Source organism: Priapulus caudatus, unplaced genomic scaffold, assembly GCF_000485595.1.
Source record: "Priapulus caudatus unplaced genomic scaffold, Priapulus_caudatus-5.0.1 Scaffold1342, whole genome shotgun sequence".
Lineage (NCBI taxonomy): Eukaryota > Metazoa > Priapulida > Priapulimorpha > Priapulimorphida > Priapulidae > Priapulus > Priapulus caudatus.
The window spans coordinates 10,190-30,737 of record NW_014578403.1 but is presented as its reverse complement, the minus strand read 5'-3'; the positions used below and the strand labels follow the sequence as shown (position 1 = coordinate 30,737).

The window sequence follows — 20,548 nt, the reverse complement described above, 5'->3', positions numbered from 1 at the left end:
TATATCTTCAGTTTTCCTCCTAGGGGCTGCGTAGTTCTCTAGTTATAGTAGTACACTACAAGACTGCACAACCTTTATATATATAGTATTAACACACACACACCCACCATGCATATCTATATATATATATATATATGCATTGAATATATATATATATTATATATATCACAAATAAATAATCTCAAAAAGATTTCATTCGAGATTATTCACACGTGATACCCACACGTACCTCAGCACGGAGGAGTCGGACGATCGTGGCGTCTGTGTCGGCCGTCTGCTTGCTAGCTGCTGCTGCCTGCGCTGCTGAGTGGATATCTCTAGCACCATGTTGACCTCGCTACCGCCGCCGCCGCCGCTGCGTGCCGACTCTACGCTGTAAGTGCTGCCCTCTTGGTCGATGAACGATCTACATCAGGCCTGCTCAGTGCCAGCTGCTTTGCTGCTGGCTGGTTTCGCCTCGTCGCCGTGACGACGAAGTTATCCTCGAAGCTGCGAGGAGGAGGGGAGGAGCAGACGCTTATTTTTTGCGATGGGAAATTTTTGCGTGAATGGCTTGCGAATGTTTTACTTTTTGTTTTAGATTGTGCTTGCAATAGTGGCGTAGATCACGCTACGACTTTTTAAATGGTACATGCCTAAAATACCATTGTATAGTAGTTTAGTATGTCTGCTTTCCAGATTTATTCTACACGATTCCTCTTATTGTTATTTCAAAACGGTTCCTTCAAAAACGAGTTGCTGTAACGCAACCGGAGCGCATAAAATAATGAAGGTATCTGGGGCAAGTCACAAAAACAAGGATTAAATTCAAAAATCAAATTAAAATAACATACATGATATAGCATAAAAGTAAAGTGAAATAAATAATAAAAAATTAAATATAATATATATAATGTAATATAGTAACATCTATAATAATAAATATAATAAAATGTGTTTTATTAAAAAAAAAAATTTTAATTAAATTAAATTTGATTGCCGCCTCACCGATTGTTCTCGCTCGGTCCGCCTGCCGCAGGCCACAAAGTTTCGACTCGATATCGCAATGTCGCGCCTTGTATGACATTTGACCCAGGCGGGCTTCGCGGGCCGCGCGCTCGTCCTCGAACGGCGACCTGCGTCGGCCGCGATGTGCGCTAGCACCAGCGCGCCACCTGGAGTCCTAAGTCGCGCCGCCGACCGCTGCTGCTGCTTTGTCGATGCATGTCGCGGTTGACGCATGTGTCAGGAAATGGAGGGCGTCGTGCACACCTGCTTCATACATCGATGGCCAGCCGGTCGCGGCGGCGGCCAGCACCGCTGCATGACATCGTACCTGCGAGACGAGATGACAAGTGAACGGCTGCGGCGGCGTGGCGTGCCCGAAACGCGCGTTACTGCTTTTACAAAAATTATAATATTTATGCTTTATAACTATTTTTTGTAAGTGAAATAATTGTTGTTGTACAGATTTCTCAAGTGTTAGACTTTATTTTACTTTAAAAACTGCTTGTTTTATAATAAACATGCTGTAATGCTGTATATGCAAATGAATAATAATACTATAAATATAATAATGAATAAAACTGTAATAACAAATAACTAAATGAATAATCAAATATTTACCTGTTCATAGTCTTTTTCAAATTCTAGCCATAAATTCGAGATTTTAAAAGTACTGCCTGAGAATGCGCAGAAAATCGAAAAATCCGGACCGACGGCAGATCCTTGAGCCAGGATTTTTGGACTTCTAACTGTATATATATATCAAGAGTAGATAATAGAAGGAGTACATCTCCTATTATGTACTCTGATATGTATATTAGCAGTGTGATAATTCACACTTTGTTGCTGTGGGGTACCCTGTCTCTGTAGGAACCCTAGTATATATATTACATATGATGTATTATTGATATGATGTATATCAGTGCTACACCTCAACACTACTTGTGCTGTGTGCGTAGGCTCTGCTCTTCTGTAGGATGGGCAGCTTGTAGGACTTCTGCTACGCATGAACCTTGCTGATGACCTCTGAGTTGGAGGAGGAGTGGAGTAAGGCTGGCTTCACAAACTCATCAGCTCCATTAGGCAGCACGCCAAAATCGACCTGCAATACATTATATATTATGCTATTCGTGTAATATGTTACATCCATATATATGTATATATATAATAATTAATAGTTATATAACTATATATAATTCTATATTATTATTATATAAAAAACAAAAAAAATATAGTATATATTATATATATTGTGTATGTATGTATTGTAATGTATTGTAGTATGTATATATATATATTAATTATATAATATATATACAAATACAATACATAGTAATTACATTACACACTATATCATCAGTCAGAACAAAATCACGAATTAAGGTTATTCTTAACTTAACTTTCTCTCTGGCTCGCGCCTCCGCACTTCCCAGCCGCGTGTGTAACGAGGAGGAGGATGGAGGAGAAGAGGAGGGAGAGAGGAGCGAAGAGGAGGAAGGAGTTTTTCATACCCACCACACGTTGGCTTCCTCGTGACCTGCCCCGCTCGCCACGCGCCGTGTGTAATGAAGGAGCGCAGGAAGAGGAGGATGGAGGAGGAAGAGGAGGAAGAGGAGGAGGAGGAGGAGAGAAGGAGCGTATAAACCCACCCACGTTTGGCTTCTCTTCGTGCGACTCCCCGCTTCCCCCGTGTGTGTTAATGAGGATGGAGGAAGAGGAGGAGCGAGGAGGAAGAGGAGGAGAGGAGGAGGAGGAATGGAGGAGAAGAGGAGGAGGAGGAGGACGGAGGAGGAGGAGGTATACGGCCGCACCACAGACCAGTTGGCTTCCTTCGTGGACGCGTCCGGCCCGCGTTCGCTCCCCGCAGGCCGTCCGTGTGTAATGAGGAGGAGGAAAGGAGGAGGGAGGAGGAGAAGGAGGAAGAGGGGAGGAGGAGGAAGGAGAAGGAGGTATATACCACACCACACATTGCTTCTTTCGGTCACCTCTCCCCGCAGTCCCCCGCATGACGTGTAATGAGGAGGAAGATGGAGGAGGTGGCAGGTATACCCACCACAACTTTGTGGCTCCTTACGTCACCTCCCCGCCTTCCACGATATACTCGGAGCAGCTGAGAGTTTCCGCGGCGCACACAAGGACAGCGAATCTGGCACGGCAAAGTCGCCCGACGTTGTAGTGTCGGCCGCTGCGAGCGAGCAAGAAAACAGCGCGCGTTTCGCTACGCTCAGCGGAGCGAGGAAAAACAACGCCGGCGCTGCATTGCACGTCCGCCCGGGGAAACTGTCCGAGGAAAAAGCAAACGCGGCATCGCGAGCCATAGTGAGCGAGCGAAAGCAAAGTGCGCGCGTGTCGCGTCATGCCTTCAGCGAGTGAGGAAAACAGGCGCGCACCACGTGATGCGCCCGGGGGCCAACGTCGGTGCGAACAATGAGCGGTGTTTGGGTCGCCTGGCGAGCGATGGAAACAGGCGAACATCGCTCGTAATTTTTTCATCGGAAAAATCGTAATTCCCGTTTCGCAAAATAACGCTTCGCTCGACGCAAAAAACGCGCAGACGTGTGTTTCGCAGGCGGCAGTTCGTACATGCCGCTGCCCCCGAAAACGCTCATCCTCCCCCTCCCCCTCCCGTCACAGTTGCCGCCCCCGCGGGAACCCACCAGCTCATTTGACTCGCGACCCGGCGTGGGCTGTTCAAAACACCAAAGCGTCGCGCATTCTTCGTGATTATCGAAATACCGATCTTGAGGCGTCTTCCAAACATCTCTCCGAGGGCCAGACCCCGCCTCCCTTCATTACCCGTCGCCGCGGCAAACCTCCCCGCCCCACCGCCGTAAGAACCTTCCCCTCCTGTCCGCCGCGGCGACTCAGCCCCGCCCCCTCACCTTGTACTTGTCCTGCGAGATGCCCGTAGTCGCCGACCTTGACCGTGAGGTCGCCGGCGACGAGGCAGGAGCCGCGCGCGAGGTCGGGTGAGCGAAGCCTCGCTCGTGCGACGTGCTGCCATCCCGGCGAAGACGTCGCACGCCATCTTGAGCAGCAGCAGCGCGTCGCAGGGACCGCGAGTCGTCGGCCGCGGCGTCGCTATGACGTAGTAGTAGATGTCTTCAGGTCGCCCTGAAACGAGTCAGAACTCTGCGTATAGAGGTCGCGCAGGGGAACGAGCTGGAACTGCATATATATAGAGGTCCCTGGGAACAAGCCGGACCCCTGCGTATAGAGGTCGGCCGCGACGACGTCGCGCTGACGTAGGAGGTACGTCTTCAGGTCGCCCTGAAACGAGCCCGGAACCTGCGTATAGAGGTCGCCGCGACGAAGCGTCGCGCTGACTGTAGGAGGTACGTTCTTCAGGTGCGCCTGAAACGAGCGGAAACCTGCGTATAGAGGTCGCAGGAGGAACGAGTCGGAACCTGTGTATAGAGGTGCGCCGCGACGACGTCGCGCTGACGTAGCGAGGTACGTCTTCAGGTCGTCGCCTGAAACGAGGCGGAACCTGCGTAATAGAGGTCGCAGGGGAACGAGCTGGAACCTGCGTATAGAGGTCGCAGGGGACGAGCTGGAACCTGCATATATAGAGGTCGCTGGGGAACGAGCCGGACCCTGCGTATAGAGGTCGCCGCGACGACGTCGCGCTGACGTAGGAGGTATGTCTTCAGGTCGCCCTGGAACAGAGATCGGAACCATGCGTATAGATGGTCCGCAGGGGAACGAGCTGGAACCTGCATATATAGAGGTCTCGCGGGGAACGAGCCGGAACCTGCGTATAGAGGTCGCCGCGACGACGTCGGCACTGAACGTTAGGAGGTAACCTCTTCAGTCGCCCTGAAACGAGGCGGAACCTGCGTATAAGAGGTCGCAGGGAACGAGTCGGAACCTGTGTATAGAGGTCGGCCGCGAGCGCGTCGCGCTGACGTAGGAGGTACGTCTTCAAGGTCGCCCTGAAACGAGGCGGAACCTGCGTATAGAGGTCGCAGGGGAACGAGACGCGGAAACTGCGTATAGAGGTCGCCGCGACGGCGTCGCGCTGACGTAGGAGGTACGTCTTCAGGTCGCCGCTGAAACGAGGCGGAACCTGCGTATAGAGGTCGCGCAGGAAACGAGTCGGAACCTGCTGTATAGAGGTCGCAGGGGAACGAGCCAGAACCTGTGTATAGAGGTCGCCGCGACGACGTCGCGCTGACGTAGGAGGTACGTCTTCAGGTCGCCCTGAAACGAGTGCGGAGCCTGCGTATAGAGTCGCAGGGAACGAGCTGGAAACCTGTGTATAGAGGTCGCCGCGACGGCGTCGCGCTGCTCGTAGGAGGTACGTCTTCAGGTCGCCCTGAAACGAGGCGGAAGCTGCGTATAGAGGTCGCCAGGGAACGAGTCGGAACCTGTGTATATAGAGGTCGCTGGGGAACGAGCCGGAACCTGCGTATAGAGAGTCGCCGCACAACGTCGCGCTGACGTATGGAGGTACGTCTTCAGGTCGCCCTGAACGAAGGCGGAGCCTGCGTATAGAGGTCGGCAGTGGGAACGAGTCGGAACCTGTGGTATTGAGGTTGCCGCGATACGAGGCGGAACCTGCATATAGAGCGTCGCAGGGGAAGCGAGTCGGAACCTGGTATAATGGTCCGTCGGTAATGTCGGGGTAGTAACACACCGACTTATCTAAGACCGTCGACAGAATATACAATTAATTAAAAAAATTTTATTTCAATTTGAAAGAATTCAATATAAACAACAAGTGCCGCGGAGCGACAGCGCTCATCTAACGTCTACTGCGGTGCCTCTGTGGTAGAGTGGTGGATTCTAGTAAACCCTGTTAGTCCCAAATGTGTTTCACATACACAGCCGAAAACAGTGGAGGTTACAGGGATGGTATCAGGAAACCTTCTCAAGAAATGTTCGTTAGGATCGTTATGAAAGTTGCCACGAGATGGCGCGTACGTTAAGTGTCTTCAGATTAAAGATGGAAGCTCCCATCGTACGTAGTAGCAACAACTATTTGCAAGATAGAATAGGTAAGCACACATCCATTTACTACGCAAGCCTACAGGTGAAATAGAGAGCTGCCACCTGTAACTAATTATACGCAAGGCAAAAACTACACAGTAACCACTGGCAGTGGCATACCGTTACATGTAACACACTGACAGTACAGAATGCCATAGAAATTATACGATTTAAGGAGCATAAACCTTCTTCAACCAAATTTAGCTTTGAATTTCACTGTGACATTGTAGCCTCAAACATCCAGGCATGTATAGATTCTAGCTAGCAAACCAGCAGTCAAATTCTTTCTAACATTAAACAATCCATGTTTAACCCTCTTCTTGAGGTCAAATGGTTATCCGACACTTACTCTTCGCATGTCAGCAGAAAGTACATTTCATGGTCCTTTCAATAAAGCCATAAAAATGCTAGGTCACAGCTGAAACAAAAAAGTTTTCAACCGCTCCGTCAGACCCATGTCCTCAGAAAATGTCTAAAATCTGCCCTGTGCCCCATTGACCTGTTGACCTGTGACCTCCAATTTTGGCACAGTGATGGCTTTTCCTACCATGATGCATACACGGCACTATACACATTAAGCCTAGGTCGAGCCGTTTAGATTTGTGCCGCAATTCTGCATTTCCTCCCTATACCTTAAGTTAAGGAGGGAATGTTCCCCCTTCTTTTACACTCTTGACCTTTGACCTTTGACCCCCAGCTTCAACATCCAACTCGTTTTCGGATTACCCCCCACGTCCGAATATTGTGACCGTACGTCGAGCGGTTAAGATTTGTGCCCAACTGTTGACGGCCGACGACGCACGATCATGCGATTCTACAAGCTGCATCTGACTATGTCAGAATATATTGAAAGTTTTCGATCAACTATTTCGAGATAAGTAGACGGATAGAGAGATGAACGTCTGGATGGATGGAGAGAGGCAGAGATGCAAAATAGATTGATAGATCTGACAGACAACAGACATCAACCCCGTTTGCTCACAAATGCAAATTCATCGGTGAACGAGCAATTAATTATACGGCAGAGACAACACACATGCGTTCGCAGCATCTGCAGCGTGCACTCAACACGCAGCGGTAACAACGCCTCGATTACATAAACCTCCGCGATGAACTCATACTCACAAATGCGGCGAATTCCATTATGAGCAGGTAGGGAGTTGTGTCGAGGCACTGGCCGAGCACCTTCAGCGTATTCTCGTGGTCCAAGTCCCTAAACGACAAGGGGCGGGAAAGACAACGTCGTTAGTACAATCGCAGCGCGTCGAAGCGAGTTCGAATGAGATCCTCACGCGAAAACGCGCAGAAAAAAGAACACCGTGAACGCCTCTACCCCCGCTCTTACATTGCAGCCGACAGACAGACCGCCCGCTGATTATCCGACGTCGTTAATAATTCATGCGTCGTTATCACCGCGATCGGCAGCGTGAATAATGCAGGATCGCTCGGACGCGGACGGCGGTGCCCCCTACCTGTACATCTTCGCCTCGCAGAGGAAGTAGTGCTGCTCTATTGTCGTAACGTCCTCCTTCATCGCCTTGACGACGACCTTGGTGCGACTTTCGCCGATGAGGATGTTTTGCGCATGGCCCTCGATCGCCTACCGCGACGGACACGCGCCAATTCGAGAAATTAATTTATTAAGATTTGAACTATTTTTCTGATTAATTTTTTATACATTTGTTTTTATTTTTCGAGAGATAAATAAAAGTGCAAAAGGAAGAAATTAAATACGCCATTTGCGGAGGCTAACACGTTACCTCGATCAGCCTGCCCGGAACGGACGTGCGCTGTTTCGAGAAATTTAAAGATATTAAATTAACTTTTATAGTCGATTAATTAAAAATTGCGTTGTTTTGCACGTAAACAAAATCACAACAGTAAACAAAAACACGTTGTTAGGCAGAACCCTCGATCAATCTTAGATGAACACCTTCTCTCCCCCCCCTGCCTCCCCTCTCCTCTCCTCCTCCATCCTACCTCCCCCTCCCCCTGCTCACCTGTCCGAACCACCCCTATTGCCGCCTCACCGATTGTTCTGCTCGTCCGCCGGAGGCACAAAGTTCGACTCGAATCGCATGTCCGCCTTGTTGACATTTGACCTCGGCGGCTTCGCGGGCCGGCGCTCGTCCTCGAACGGCGAGCCTGCGTCGGCCGCGATGTGCGCTAGCAGCCGGCGCCACCTGGAGTCAAAGTCGCCGCCACCGCTGCTGCTGTTGTCGATCATGTCGCGGTGCGTGTGCAGGAAATGGAGGGCGTCGTGCACCTGCTTCATCGATGGCCGCCGGTCGGGGCGGCGGCAGCACCGCTGCATGACCTCGTACCTGCGAGACGAGATGACAAGTGAACGGCTGCGGCGCGTGGCGTGCGAAACGCGGTTAACTCTTTTACAAAATTATAATATTTATCTTTAAACATTTTTTGTAGTGAAAAATTGTTGTTTACAATTTTCTCAAGTGTTGACTTTATTTTACTTTAAAACTGCTTGTTTTGATAAATAAAGCATGCTGTAATGCTGTATATGCAAATGAATAATAATACTATAAATATAATAATAATAAACTGTATAACTATAATAACTAATGAATAATCAAAATTTACCTGTTCATCTCTTTTTCATTCTGCCATAAATTCGAATTTTAAAAGTACTGCCTGAGAATCCAGAAAATCCGAAAATCCGGACCGACCCAATCCTTGAGCCAGGATTTTTGGACTTCTACTGTATATATATATCAAGAGTAGATAATAGGAGAGTACATCTCCTATTATGTACTCTTGATATGTATATTACAGTGATACACTCACACTTTGTTGCTGTGGGTACCCTGTCTCTGTAGGACCTAGGTATATATATACATATGATGTATATTGATATATGTATATCAGTGCTACACTCACACTTTGTTGCTGTGCGTGCTCTGTCTCTGTAGGATGGGCAGCTTGTAGGACTTCTCTACGATGACTTTCTGGATGACCTCTGAGTTGGAGAGGAGGGAGTAAGGCTGGCTCACAAACTCCATCAGCTCCCATAGCAGCACGCCAAACGACCTGCAATACATTATATATTATGTATTGTGTAATATGTATACATCATATATATGTATATATGATAATAATTAATAGTTATATAATATATATAATTCTATATATTATTATATAAAAAAAAAAAAATATATATATATTATATATATGTGTATGTATGTATGTATGTATTGTATGTATGTATATATATATATATATATATATATATACAAATACATACATAGTATTACATACACACATATATCAGTCAGAAACAAAATCACGAATTAAGGTTATTCTTAACATTAACTTTCTCTCTGGCTCGCGCCTCCCCCTTCCCCAGCCGCGTGTGTAACGAGGAGGAGGAGGAGGAGAAGAGGAGGAGGAGGAGGAGGAGGAGGAGGAGGTATACCCACCACACGTTGGCTTCCTTCGTGACCTCCCCCGCTCCCCCGCGTGTGTAATGAGGAGGAGGAAGAGGAGGAGGAGGAGGAAGAGGAGGAAGAGGAGGAGGAGGAGGAGGAGAAGAGGTATACCCACCCACCGTTTGGCTTTCCTTCGTGACCTCCCCGCTCCCCCGTGTGTGTAATGAGGAGGAGGAGAGAGGAGGAGCGAGGAGGAAGAGAGGAAGAGGAGGGAGGAGGAGGAGGAGAAGGAGGAGGAGGAGGAGGAGGAGGAGGAGGAGGTAACCCACCAGACACGTTGGCTTCCTTCGTGACCCTGGCCCCCGCTCCCCGCGTGTGTAATGAGGGAGGAGGAAGAGGAGGAGGAGGAGGAAGAGGAGGAAGAGGAGGAGGAGGAGGAGGAGAAGGAGGTAATACCCACCACACATTGGCTTCCTTCGTCACCTCCCCGCTCCCCGCATGTGTAATGAGGAGGAAGAGGAGGAGGTGGAGGTATACCCACACACCGTTGGCTTCCTTCGTCACCTCCCCGCCTCCACGATATACTCGGAGCAGCCTGAGAGTTTCCGGCGCACACAGCGGATCGGCACGGCAAAGTCCCCGACGTTGTAGTAGTCGCCTCGCGAGCGAGAAAAAACAAGCGGCGCGTTCGCTACGCTCAGGCGAGCGAGGAAAAACAAGCGTGCATTCACGTCCGCCCGGCGGGAAACGCCGAGGAAAAAGCAAACGCGCATCGCGACGCCAGTGAGCGAGGAAAGCAAGTGCGCGTTCGCGATGCTCAGCGAGTGAGGAAAACAAGCGCGCTCCCACGTGCGCCGGCCGGCAACGTCGGGCGAACAATGAGCGCGTGTTTGGGTCGCCTGTGCGAGCGAGGAGGAAACAGGCGAACATGCGCGTAATTTTTCATCGAAATCGTAATTCCCGTTTCGCAAAATAACGCTTCGGCCCGACGCGAAAACCGCAGACTGTGTTTCGAGGCGGCAGTTCGTCATGCCGGCCCCCGAGAAACGCTCTCCCTCCCCCCCCCTCCCCGTCACAGTTGGCGCCCCGAACCCCCACTTGAGCTGCGGACCCGCGGGGCCGGGGTGTCACACCAAAGCGTCGCGGATCTCGGGATTATCGAAATTCGATCTTGAGGCGTCTTCCCACATCTCTCCGAGGGCCGACCCCGCCTCCTTCATTACCCCGGTCGCCGCGGCAACCCCCGCGCCCACCGCCGGGAGAACCTTCCCTCCTGTCCGCGGCGGGAGCAGCGCCGGCCCCCTCACCTTGTACTTGTCGGCTGCGGAGATGCCGGTAGCCGTCAGCGCGTGACGGTTGCCTGGAGGCGGCCGGGCCGACGAGCAGGTGGGAGCGCCGGCGGGGGCGGCGGGGGGGGCCGGGAGCGAAGCCTCGCTCGTGCACTGCTGCATCCGCCGCGGAAGACGTCGCACGCCATCTTGAGCAGCAGGCCGCGTCGCAGGACCGGATCGTCGGCCCGGGCGTCGCTATGACGTAGTAGGTATGTCTTCAGGTCGCCCTGAAACAGTCAGAACCTGCGTATAAGAGGTCGCAGGGGAACGAGCTGGGAACCTGCATATATATTAGAGGTCCCTGGGGAACAAGCCGGACCCTGCGTATAGAGGTCGCCGCGGACGACGTCGCGCTGACGTAGGAGGTACGTCTTCAGGTCGCCCGAAACGAGCCGGAACCTGCGTATAGAGGTCGCCGCGACGAACGTCGCGCTGACGTACGAGGTACGTCTTCAGGTCGCCTGAAACGAGCGCGAACCTGCGTATAGAGGTCGGCAGGAGGACGAGTCGGAACCTGTGTATAGAGGTCGCCGCAACGACGTCCGCGCTGACGTAGGAGTACGTCTTCAGGTCGCCCTGAAACGAGGCGGAACCTGCGTATAAGAGGTCGCACGGGAACGAGCTGGAACTTGCGTATAGAGGTGCAGGGGAACGAGCTGGAACCTGCATATATAGAGGTCGCTGGGGAACAGCCGGACCCCGCGTATAGAGGGCGCCGCGACGACGTCGCGCTGACGTAGGAGGTATGTCTTCAGGTCGCCCTGAAACGAGTCGCGAACCTGCGTATAGAGGTCGCAGAGGAACGAGCGTGGAACCTGATATATAGAGGTCGCTGGGGAACGACCGGAACCTGCGTATAGAGGTCGCCGCGACGACGTCCACTGACGTAGGAGGTACGTCTTCAGTCGCCCTGAAACGAGGCGGAACCTGCGTATAGAGGTCGCAGGGAACGAGTCTCGAACCTGTGGTAGTAGAGGTCGCCGCGCGGCCGTCGCGCTGGACGTAGGCAGGTACGTCTTCAGGTCGCCCTGAAACGAGGCGAACCTGGCGTATAGAGGTCGCAGGGGAACGAAGCGGACCTGCGTATAGAGGTCGCCGCGACGGCGTCGCGCTGACGTAGGAGGTACGTCTTCAGGTCGCCCTGAACGAGGCGGAACCTGCGTATAGAGGTCGCAGGGGAACGAGGCGGAACCTGCGTATAGAGGTCGCAGGGGAACGAGTCGGAACCTGTGTATAGAGGTCGCCGCGACGACGTCGCGCTGACGTAGGAGGTACGTCTTCAGGTCGCCGTGAACGAGGCGGAGCCTGGCGTATAGAGGTCGCAGCGAACGAGCTGGAAAGCTGTGTATAGAGCGTCGCCGCGACGGCGTCGCGCGCCGTAGGAGCGTACGTTCTCAGGTCGCCCGTAAACGAGGCGGAGCTGCGTATAGAGGTCGCAGGGGAACGATCGGAACCTGTGTATATAGAGGTCGCTGGGAACGAGCCGGAACCTGCGTATAGAGGTCGCCGCGACAACGTCGCGCTGACGTAGGAGGTACGTCTTCAGGTCGCCCTGAAACGAGGCGGAGCCTGCTATATTAGAGGTCGCAGTGGGAACGGCGTCGGAACCTGTGTATTGAGGTTGCCGCGATACGAGGCAAGAACCTGCGTATAGAGGTCACAGGGGAACGAGGTCCGAACCTTGGTAAATGGTCGTCGGGTAATGTCGGGGGTAGTAACCAACCGACTTATCTCAAGACCGTTGACAGAATACATTATTAAACAAAATTATTATTTCAATTTGAAAGAATTCAATATAAAACAACAAGTGCGCGGAGCGACAGCGCTCATCTAACGTCTACTGCGGTCGCTGTGTAGAGTGGTGGGATTCTAGAAACCCTGGTAGTCCCAAATGTGTTCACATACACAGCCAAACAGTGGAATGTACAGGGATTGGTATTCAGGAACCTTCTCAAAGAAAGTTCGTTAGGATCGTTATGAAAGTTGCCACGAGATGGCGCGTACGTTTAAGTGTCTTCAGATTAAAGATGGAAGGCTCCATCCGTACGTAGTAGCAACAACTATTTGCAAGATAGAATAGGTAAGCACACATCCATTTACCTACGCAAGCCTACAGGCTGAAAAGAGAGAGCTGCCACCTGTAACTAATTAAACGGCAGGCAAAACTACAAGTACCACTGGCAGGTGGCATACGTTACATGTAACACACTGACAGTACAGAATGCCATAGAAATTATACGATTTAAGGAGCATAACCTTCTTCAACCAAAATTTAGCTTTTGAAATTTCACTGTGACATTGTAGCCTCATATACATCCAGGCATGTTAGATTTCTACTAGCAAACCAGCACGTCAAATTCTTTCTAACATTAAACAAATCCATGTTTAACCCTCTTCTTGAGGTCAAATGGTTATCCGACACTTACTCTTCGCATGTCAGCAGAAAGTACATTTCATGGTCCTTTCAATAAAGCCATATAAAATGCTAGGTCACAGCTGAAACAAAAAAGTTTTTCAACCGCTCCGTCAGACCATGTCCTCAGAAAATGTCTAAAATCTGCCCTGTGCCCCATTGACCTTTGACCTGTGACCTCCAATTTTGGCACAGTGATGGCTTTTCCTACCATGATGCTATACACCGACTATCACAATTAAGCCTAGTGCGAGCCGTTAGATTGTGCCGCAATTCTGCATTTCCTCCCTATACCTTAAGTTAAGGAGGGAATGTTCCCCCTTCTTTTACACCTCTTGACCTTTGACTTTGACCCCCGCTTCAACATCCAACTCGTTTCGGATTACCCCCCACGTCCGAATATTGTGACCGTACGTCGAGCGGTTAAGATTTGTGCCCAACTGTTGACGGCCGACGGACGCACGATCATGCGATTCTACAAGCTGCATCTGACTATGTCAGATAAGCTAAAAAATGTTGAAAAAATAAAATAAAATAAAAATCTTGAAAAATCTATGAATATATTGAAAGTTTTCGATCAACTATTTTCGAGATAAGTAGACGGATAGAAAGATGGACGTCCGGATGGATGGAGAGAGGCAGAAATGCAAAATAGATTGATAGATCTGACAGACAACAGGACATTCAACCCCGTTTGCCTACAAATGCAAATTCACGCGTGAACGAGCAATTATTATACGGCAGAGACAACACACATGCGTTCGCAGGCATCTGCAGCGTGCACTCAACCACGCAGCGGTAACAACGCCTCGATTTACATAAACCTCCGCGATGAACTCATACTCACAAATGCGCGCGAATTCCATTATGAGTAGGTAGGGAGTTGTGTCGACGGCACTGGCGAGCACCTTCAGCGTATTTCTCGTGGTCCAAGCTCCCTAAACGACAAGGGCGGAAAGACAACGTCGTTAGTACAATCGCACGCCGTCGAAGCGAGTTCGAATGAGATCGCTTCACACGAAAACGTCGGGAAAAAAGAACGCCCGTGAACGCCTCTACCCCCGCTCTTACATTGCAGCGACGCGGCAGACCGCCGCGCTGATTATCCGACGTCGTTAATAATTTATGCGTCGTTAATCACCGCGATCGGCAGCGTGAATAATGGCAGGATTCGCTCGACGCGGACAGGCGGTGCCCCTACCTGTACATCTTCGCCTCGCAGAGGGAAGTAGTGCTGGCTCATTGTCGTCACGTCCTCCTTCATCGCCTTGACGAACGACCTTTGGTGCGACTTTCGCCGATGAGGATGTTTTGCGCATGGCCCTCGATCGCCTGCCACGACGGACACGCGCCAATTCGAGAAATTAATTTATTAAGATTTAAACTATTTTTTCTGATTAATTTTTTATACATTTGTTTTTATTTTCGAGAGATAAATATAAGTGCAAAAAAAGGAAGAAATTAAATACGCCATTTGCCGAGGCTAAGCACGTTACCTCGATCAGCCTGCCCGAACGGACGTGCGCTGTTTCGAGAAATTTAAAGATATAAATTAAACTTTTATAGTCGATTAATTAAAATTGCGTTGTTTTGCACGTAAACAACAATCACAAACAGTAAACAAAAACCGTTGTTACCGGCGGAACCCTCGATCAATCTTAGATGAACACTTCTCTCCCCCCCCTGCCTCCCCTCTCCTCTCCTCCTCCATCCTACCTCCCCCTCCCCGCTCACCTGTCCGAACCATCCCACCCCGATGTCTCGCACGTACTGCAGCTGGCCTCGCGGCAAGTTGTGAGTGGCGGCTCGAACCACGCCCTCCACGCTCTCCTCCCACCCACCCTCTCCTCTCTCCACTTCCCTCTCCCCTCTTGCTCACCTGTCCAAACCATCCCACCCCGATGGTCTCGCCACGGACTGCAAGCTGTCCTCAGCTCCTTATCCCTCCATCCCACCCCTATCTCCTCCCCTCCTCCCCCTCCCCTCCTCCTCCCTCTCGCTTCACCTGTCGACCATCCCACCCCGATGTCTCGCACGTACTGCAGCACTGTCCTCGTGGGAAGTATGTGACGCGGGGGCTTGAACCAGTCCCTCGCTCCTCCCTCCCTCCTCCTCCCCTCTCCTTCCTCCCCTCCCCTCCTCCCTCTCCGCTCACCTGTCCGAACCATCCCACCCCGATGTCTCGCACGTACTGCAGCTGTCCTCGTGGGAAGTTGTGACGTGGCGGCTCGAACCAGTCGCGCACGGGCGGCGGTGCGCCTCCTGCGGCAAGCATGGCGGCGAACGCGGCCGGGCGGGGCCGCAGCGGCGGCGACAGCGTCGTCGTTCGCATCAGCGCGTCCGCGTCCGGCAACGCCTCCATGACGACGTCCGACGCATCGACGGGGTCCGGCGACGGTGGCGCCCCCGCCGTTGTCGCGTCGATTGACACGTTGACCATCGTCGACACCTCGTCCAGTTCCTGATCGCCGCCGCGGGGAAGAGAGTGAAGCAGAGAGGATGAGCGCACACATTACTTGCATTGTATTGTATGGCAATTATATTGTGTTTATATCGCAGTGTTATGTAATGTATTTGTGTTGCATTATATTGTATTGTAGTGTACAGTCAATTAGTATTATTGTATTTTGTTGTTATTTTTGTGTTGCATTGTGTTGTATTGTGTTGTTCTGTCATGTTGTGTTGTATTGTGTTGTTCTGTCATGTATGGTATTGTCCTATATTATCATCAGGAGTGAATAATAATAGTGTATAGTCTATTTACTCCTGTTATCATGTTATTTATTTGCAATAATTCGGAAGAAACATTTTACTCCGGACGTGACCAATCAGTGGAACACTAGAGGCACTACCACGACGATGCTATCTCTTACATTCAGATTAGATATGCATGCATTCACGGTAAGGCCAATGGCAGCATCACATGGTATGTCAACAGGCATAACAACATGTATCACAAAACAAAACAAAACATCACAAACATTCACTGACGTGTGTTTGTCTAACGTGTGACAATATAAACGGAAACGTATCAACGTTTGCGACAACACGTAGGGATGCTCAGTTAAGCTGGGTTTAATTAAGCCCGGTAGATTAGACCAATTTCCCAACTATACAACTGACAATCGGCAGTGTAAACGCAAAAGTTGCGCGACCTACCGATCGATAGCAACTTGTTGGGAGATTAGAACATGTTCTATTTTCGCCAACTCGGAGTTGGTGAGTTGCGAAATTGATCCAACTCGCCAATTAGTCAACGCAACGTCGGTAGTGTAAACCCAGCTATAATCAATGGACGTTTAGTTAACAAATGGTTGTTTAGTTAGCGTATGCGTGTGTATACCGAGGTTTGTTTCTGCACTCGTTTGAATGCAATGCTTGTAATGCAAGGCTGTACTTCCTCAAACCGATGAGTGTTGACATCCTATACGTGATCCACATCCCTGTGAATCTACTTAACCCCGGATGAGCATATGCCACTGCTACCTCCGAGCCACGAGCATAATTTGATGACGTATGATTCATCTTCATGCACCTCACGCATAAAAAAATTAGTGGCCGAGGAACGATCCAATGAAAACGCATGTTTGTTTACGTAATCTTTGTTGAAAAACACGTGCAAAAAACTCGCATTTTATCACGCACGGTGTGATGACATGAGGGTTCGCTGTACTATTCAAACAACTGTGCGGCTGCCGGCTCATCTGATCTGTTGCGCTTAATCTATGGAATCTTCCATTAACTTTTTCAATCCATCTCGTCAGTTTCGGGCAATGGGGCCACAATTAAAAAAATCTTTGCTTGCCCTCACCCGACCCAGGCTGAAAAGTTTGGGTAGGTAGGTAGACTTTTTTTGAGGGGGGTCTTTTTACAAATTCAGCATGTCTACATGCTTGGGGGTGTGCTTGTGTGGAGATACCTTTTATGTTGAATGTTTGTTTTGCTTGGTACATATAATGTATTGCCTACAGATTTATATAATGTACAGTGATACAATTTGTAAAAAAAAAAGAATGGTCAAGATCAATCTTTTTTTTTGAGTCGGGCCTTTTTGGTCGGTCGGTCGGGTGAGGGCAAACAAACAATATTTTTATTATGGCCTGGTATAGACTGGGCCTCGCTGTCCCTAACGCTTTGCCTGAAGTCGCAGAAATCTAGCTGCTATCCAGTCTATAAGTTACTACGAATTTTATCGGATTGAGACAAACAGCAAACAAAATGTTATTTGCGAAACGCGTAACGCACTTGAAATGAAGCTCGAAATTTATCGATTAATAATTTATGACCTATAAATTTTTTAGTCTTGTATGAAACGTTAACAGTGGAAATCGATCAAACCTAACGTTAACAACTTAACATGTACGACAAAATATACCCAACAGACACGCACGCACGCACACACACAAATACACATTTAGATATATCAAATTCTCACCTTAAAGGTTATTCTGTCAAAGCAATTTATGCATGTTGTAAGCATGAGGACGATCACAAAACATGCTATCACGGCCAAGACCCAGCCTGCCAAAACTGGGTTGGATGTAACAACTTCTAACATCGTGCCTGCAAAAATGAAAAAAATAGTCGCACATCGCTGCAATAAACTGACATATACGAAATGTTCTTCTTCTGAAAAGATATATTCTATGTGATAAAAAAATGCTACTTTTACGATTCCCACATTTCCAGTTTTTACAATGTGCTATGGAAACCATATAAACGTATCAGGAAACAAACTCAGAGATAGAATTATATTAATGTAAGCCTTTAGAATATTCAATATTATTGGTAATAACTTTTCCAAGAGATGATCGTCATGTAATGTTTTGTCTTCACCCTGCGCATAGAAGGAGGGGCGACATGGTTGGTTTGTGCATGATTTGATGATATGTGTGTTGAGGAGGGTAAGTAAGGCGCACTTTATATTAGACAGATGAGGGAAAACACGTAGACATAGTATGTAAGGCCATCCTTAAAAAATTATATGTTTGCTGTCCGCCGAGCGACCCACGAAAATAGCCGCAACCCAAAAGTTTTTTTTGACATTTTGGGTTCCATATCAGGGTTCTCCCTACGTTGCGCAAACGGGGCGGGAAAACTCCCCCCTGTTTGAATCGTTGCGCCCCGTTTAAATTACCTCCGCCCCGTTTAAATTCCACCACAATAAAAGTTTGCCAGCGCGGGAATCGACCGTCAAGAATTGCCGTTCGACCAGGACATCCGACGCGTGTATATTTACCGTACCACGCATGCACTGCAGACAGTACACAAGTTAACCTGACAATGCACAGTTAACCTGTCATGAACGTACACCGACTCGGCTATTTATATATATACAAGAACCCAAATACCGTCTATGGTGTGGTGTGGCGATTTTACGCATTAATTAGTCGTAACGGTAAAAATACACGCCCCCCGGACCCCCTAGTTCCGCCCTCTCCTACCCTCCGCTCCTCCCCCTGTTTGACTTTTCATCCTGGGGAGAACCCTGCATATTTAAAAAAAAAAGAGCCCCCGGAAATTTGCATAGAGTTCAATGCAAACCAAATTTTAGAGTGCTATTTTCATGCATGCGAGCCTGAAAAGTAGCCCCCGAAAAATAAATTTTATTTTTTTCCCTGCAAAGCATGTGTGGCAAACATGAAGACAGACTTAAAATAACTATTATGCCTCACAAAAAAATACATACCTACCTACCCACTAAAAAAATCATGGGTCGGGGGACAGCAAACATAGAATTTTTTAAGGATGGCCTAACTTGTAGGGAGCACATGACGCAGTAATGTAGGTCTCAACTTTGCTTACAAGATTGTTCACAATAGGAAATCTGAAACTGTATAACCTAACTCGAGATTCTGGACTGTCTTGAACACAGATGAGCCAGGAACTGGACATACTTCAACTACGGCATCTAAACACCTGGAGTGTTTAGGAAAGTTTGGAGGTTATGCATCATAGTACCTACTCAGCAAGTATGAATGTGTCAATTCTTGTTTTTGTTGTAACAACGAACCATGACGTGTACAGTAATACACAGTATTACTAGTAATAGTAAAAGTATAGGTTATTGTAAATAACATGTGAGAAAATGTAACGCGACCATGCATCATGACCACGTAACATCCCACCACAAATGGATCAGTAATACTGGCATGCTATGTAGCTAGATCATATGAGTGAGAGTTTCCACACGCCACAGGTGCTCTATATATGCCGACCTTCAGCCTTCAGTTCAGGCAATTTCAGCCAAGCGCCATAATATTACTTTAGAAATTAGTGATCAACAGTCAACACTGTCACCCTAATTAGTGGAATTACTAATATTATTACTAATAATGACCGAATGTCATGATTATCTATGATTAGAGGATTAGCTATGAAATAAATACCGCTCAGCGGCTGATGAAGCACTCACAATTCCAATTATTGATTCATTCTATTTGTTATGTGAGTTACAGTACCGACTACCGTACCTACTCAATCACTCACGAAACGCTATCAAATTTATATTACCTGTTCATAAAATAAGCGATAACTAAATAATCATTAATATTAAATTTTAAACAGTTAGTATACCTTCTTAGTTTACGTTACGCACGTATTAGCAGGCGCGAACCTCTCGATTATCAATGCTAAATACATGAAATAGTAAGAGGCGTTCCCACAACTACGAACCAACACACGTCCTCCATGTTTACATGGATAATGGTAAAAGGTGTATACCCTACCCGTGTATGAAAGTTTACAAATATATCACTGTTCACCGTTTATATTTTTCAGTTTTAATAAAATACTATCCATTATAATTTTATACTTATTAAAGATTATTAAAAGATTTCAATTAAATTAACTATCTGCTGTTAATGTTTAAAATTTCCATCCAGTTCTTGCGCTACGCAAAACACTAATGGCTGCAAAGTTTTACTGTTTGTGAACAAAAGACAAGATATTTATAAATTCGATGCTAGCAGCTCCGAAATAGTAATTAAATGCTATAATATCGTAAAGTTAAGAAGCAGAACACTATGATCGACTGTCCGAATACGTTCAACGTCGCAGGTAATCCTATATTATCAGTATTACTTCTATTGTTTACTTGGGTATTTAAGTTGAAATTTGCCTGAGGCTAATATTTTCTCAATTCTAGTACCGCTCCTTGACTCAAATTCTTATGAGTTTAACTACGTCACTCTTTATTAGAAGTATATGCTCGAAAAGGGTCTTATAGTTATAGAAACGTCTAGAATAATAAAACACCCAATGATGATGACCTAGTTATCACCGTATGTCTATGTAAAAATAGCCCATCCTCATGCAAGGGCATGATCGTGGGTTGTCCGCAAATGCAGACGTTATAACTCCGCTTTGCTAATCTGAGGGTGCGGGTTTATCGTCTGCAGTCACCCTTGTAAAAATGGTTGCAATTTTTGTTGTGGGCATTG

General features: G+C 48.3%; 1 protein-coding gene and 2 long non-coding RNA genes across 4 annotated transcripts in view; all 3 read right to left on the bottom strand.

The window, feature by feature from the left end:
- LOC106816303 (serine/threonine-protein kinase LMTK1-like) overlaps positions 1 to 9,977 on the bottom strand; it is a 12,547-nt gene extending 2,570 nt beyond the window's left edge. The window contains exons 1-5 of the mRNA XM_014820885.1: positions 9,932 to 9,977; positions 9,823 to 9,851; positions 8,875 to 9,024; positions 8,007 to 8,300; positions 230 to 489 (exon numbers count right to left, since the gene is read on the bottom strand). Of these exons, the coding sequence (XP_014676371.1) occupies positions 369 to 489; positions 8,007 to 8,300; positions 8,875 to 8,996 (537 nt within the window). The 5' untranslated portion in view covers positions 8,997 to 9,024; positions 9,823 to 9,851; positions 9,932 to 9,977 and the 3' untranslated portion in view covers positions 230 to 368. The remainder of the gene's footprint in view (positions 1 to 229; positions 490 to 8,006; positions 8,301 to 8,874; positions 9,025 to 9,822; positions 9,852 to 9,931) is intronic.
- Positions 4,607 to 7,992, bottom strand: LOC106816304. 2 transcript variants are annotated; one of them, XR_001394869.1, is made up of 4 exons: positions 7,977 to 7,992; positions 7,449 to 7,576; positions 7,102 to 7,189; positions 4,607 to 4,643 (listed from the first exon to the last, which is right to left on the bottom strand). It is a non-coding gene; the product is annotated as an uncharacterized LOC106816304 (long non-coding RNA). The 2 variants fall into 2 exon arrangements; XR_001394870.1 differs by lacking the exon at positions 4,607 to 4,643 and adding an exon at positions 5,443 to 5,454.
- Positions 9,978 to 15,458: 5,481 nt separating the features above from the next.
- Positions 15,459 to 19,779, bottom strand: LOC106816305. Its single transcript, XR_001394871.1, has 3 exons — positions 19,683 to 19,779; positions 17,542 to 17,669; positions 15,459 to 15,567 (listed from the first exon to the last, which is right to left on the bottom strand). It is a non-coding gene; the product is annotated as an uncharacterized LOC106816305 (long non-coding RNA).
- Positions 19,780 to 20,548: the final 769 nt, after the last annotated feature.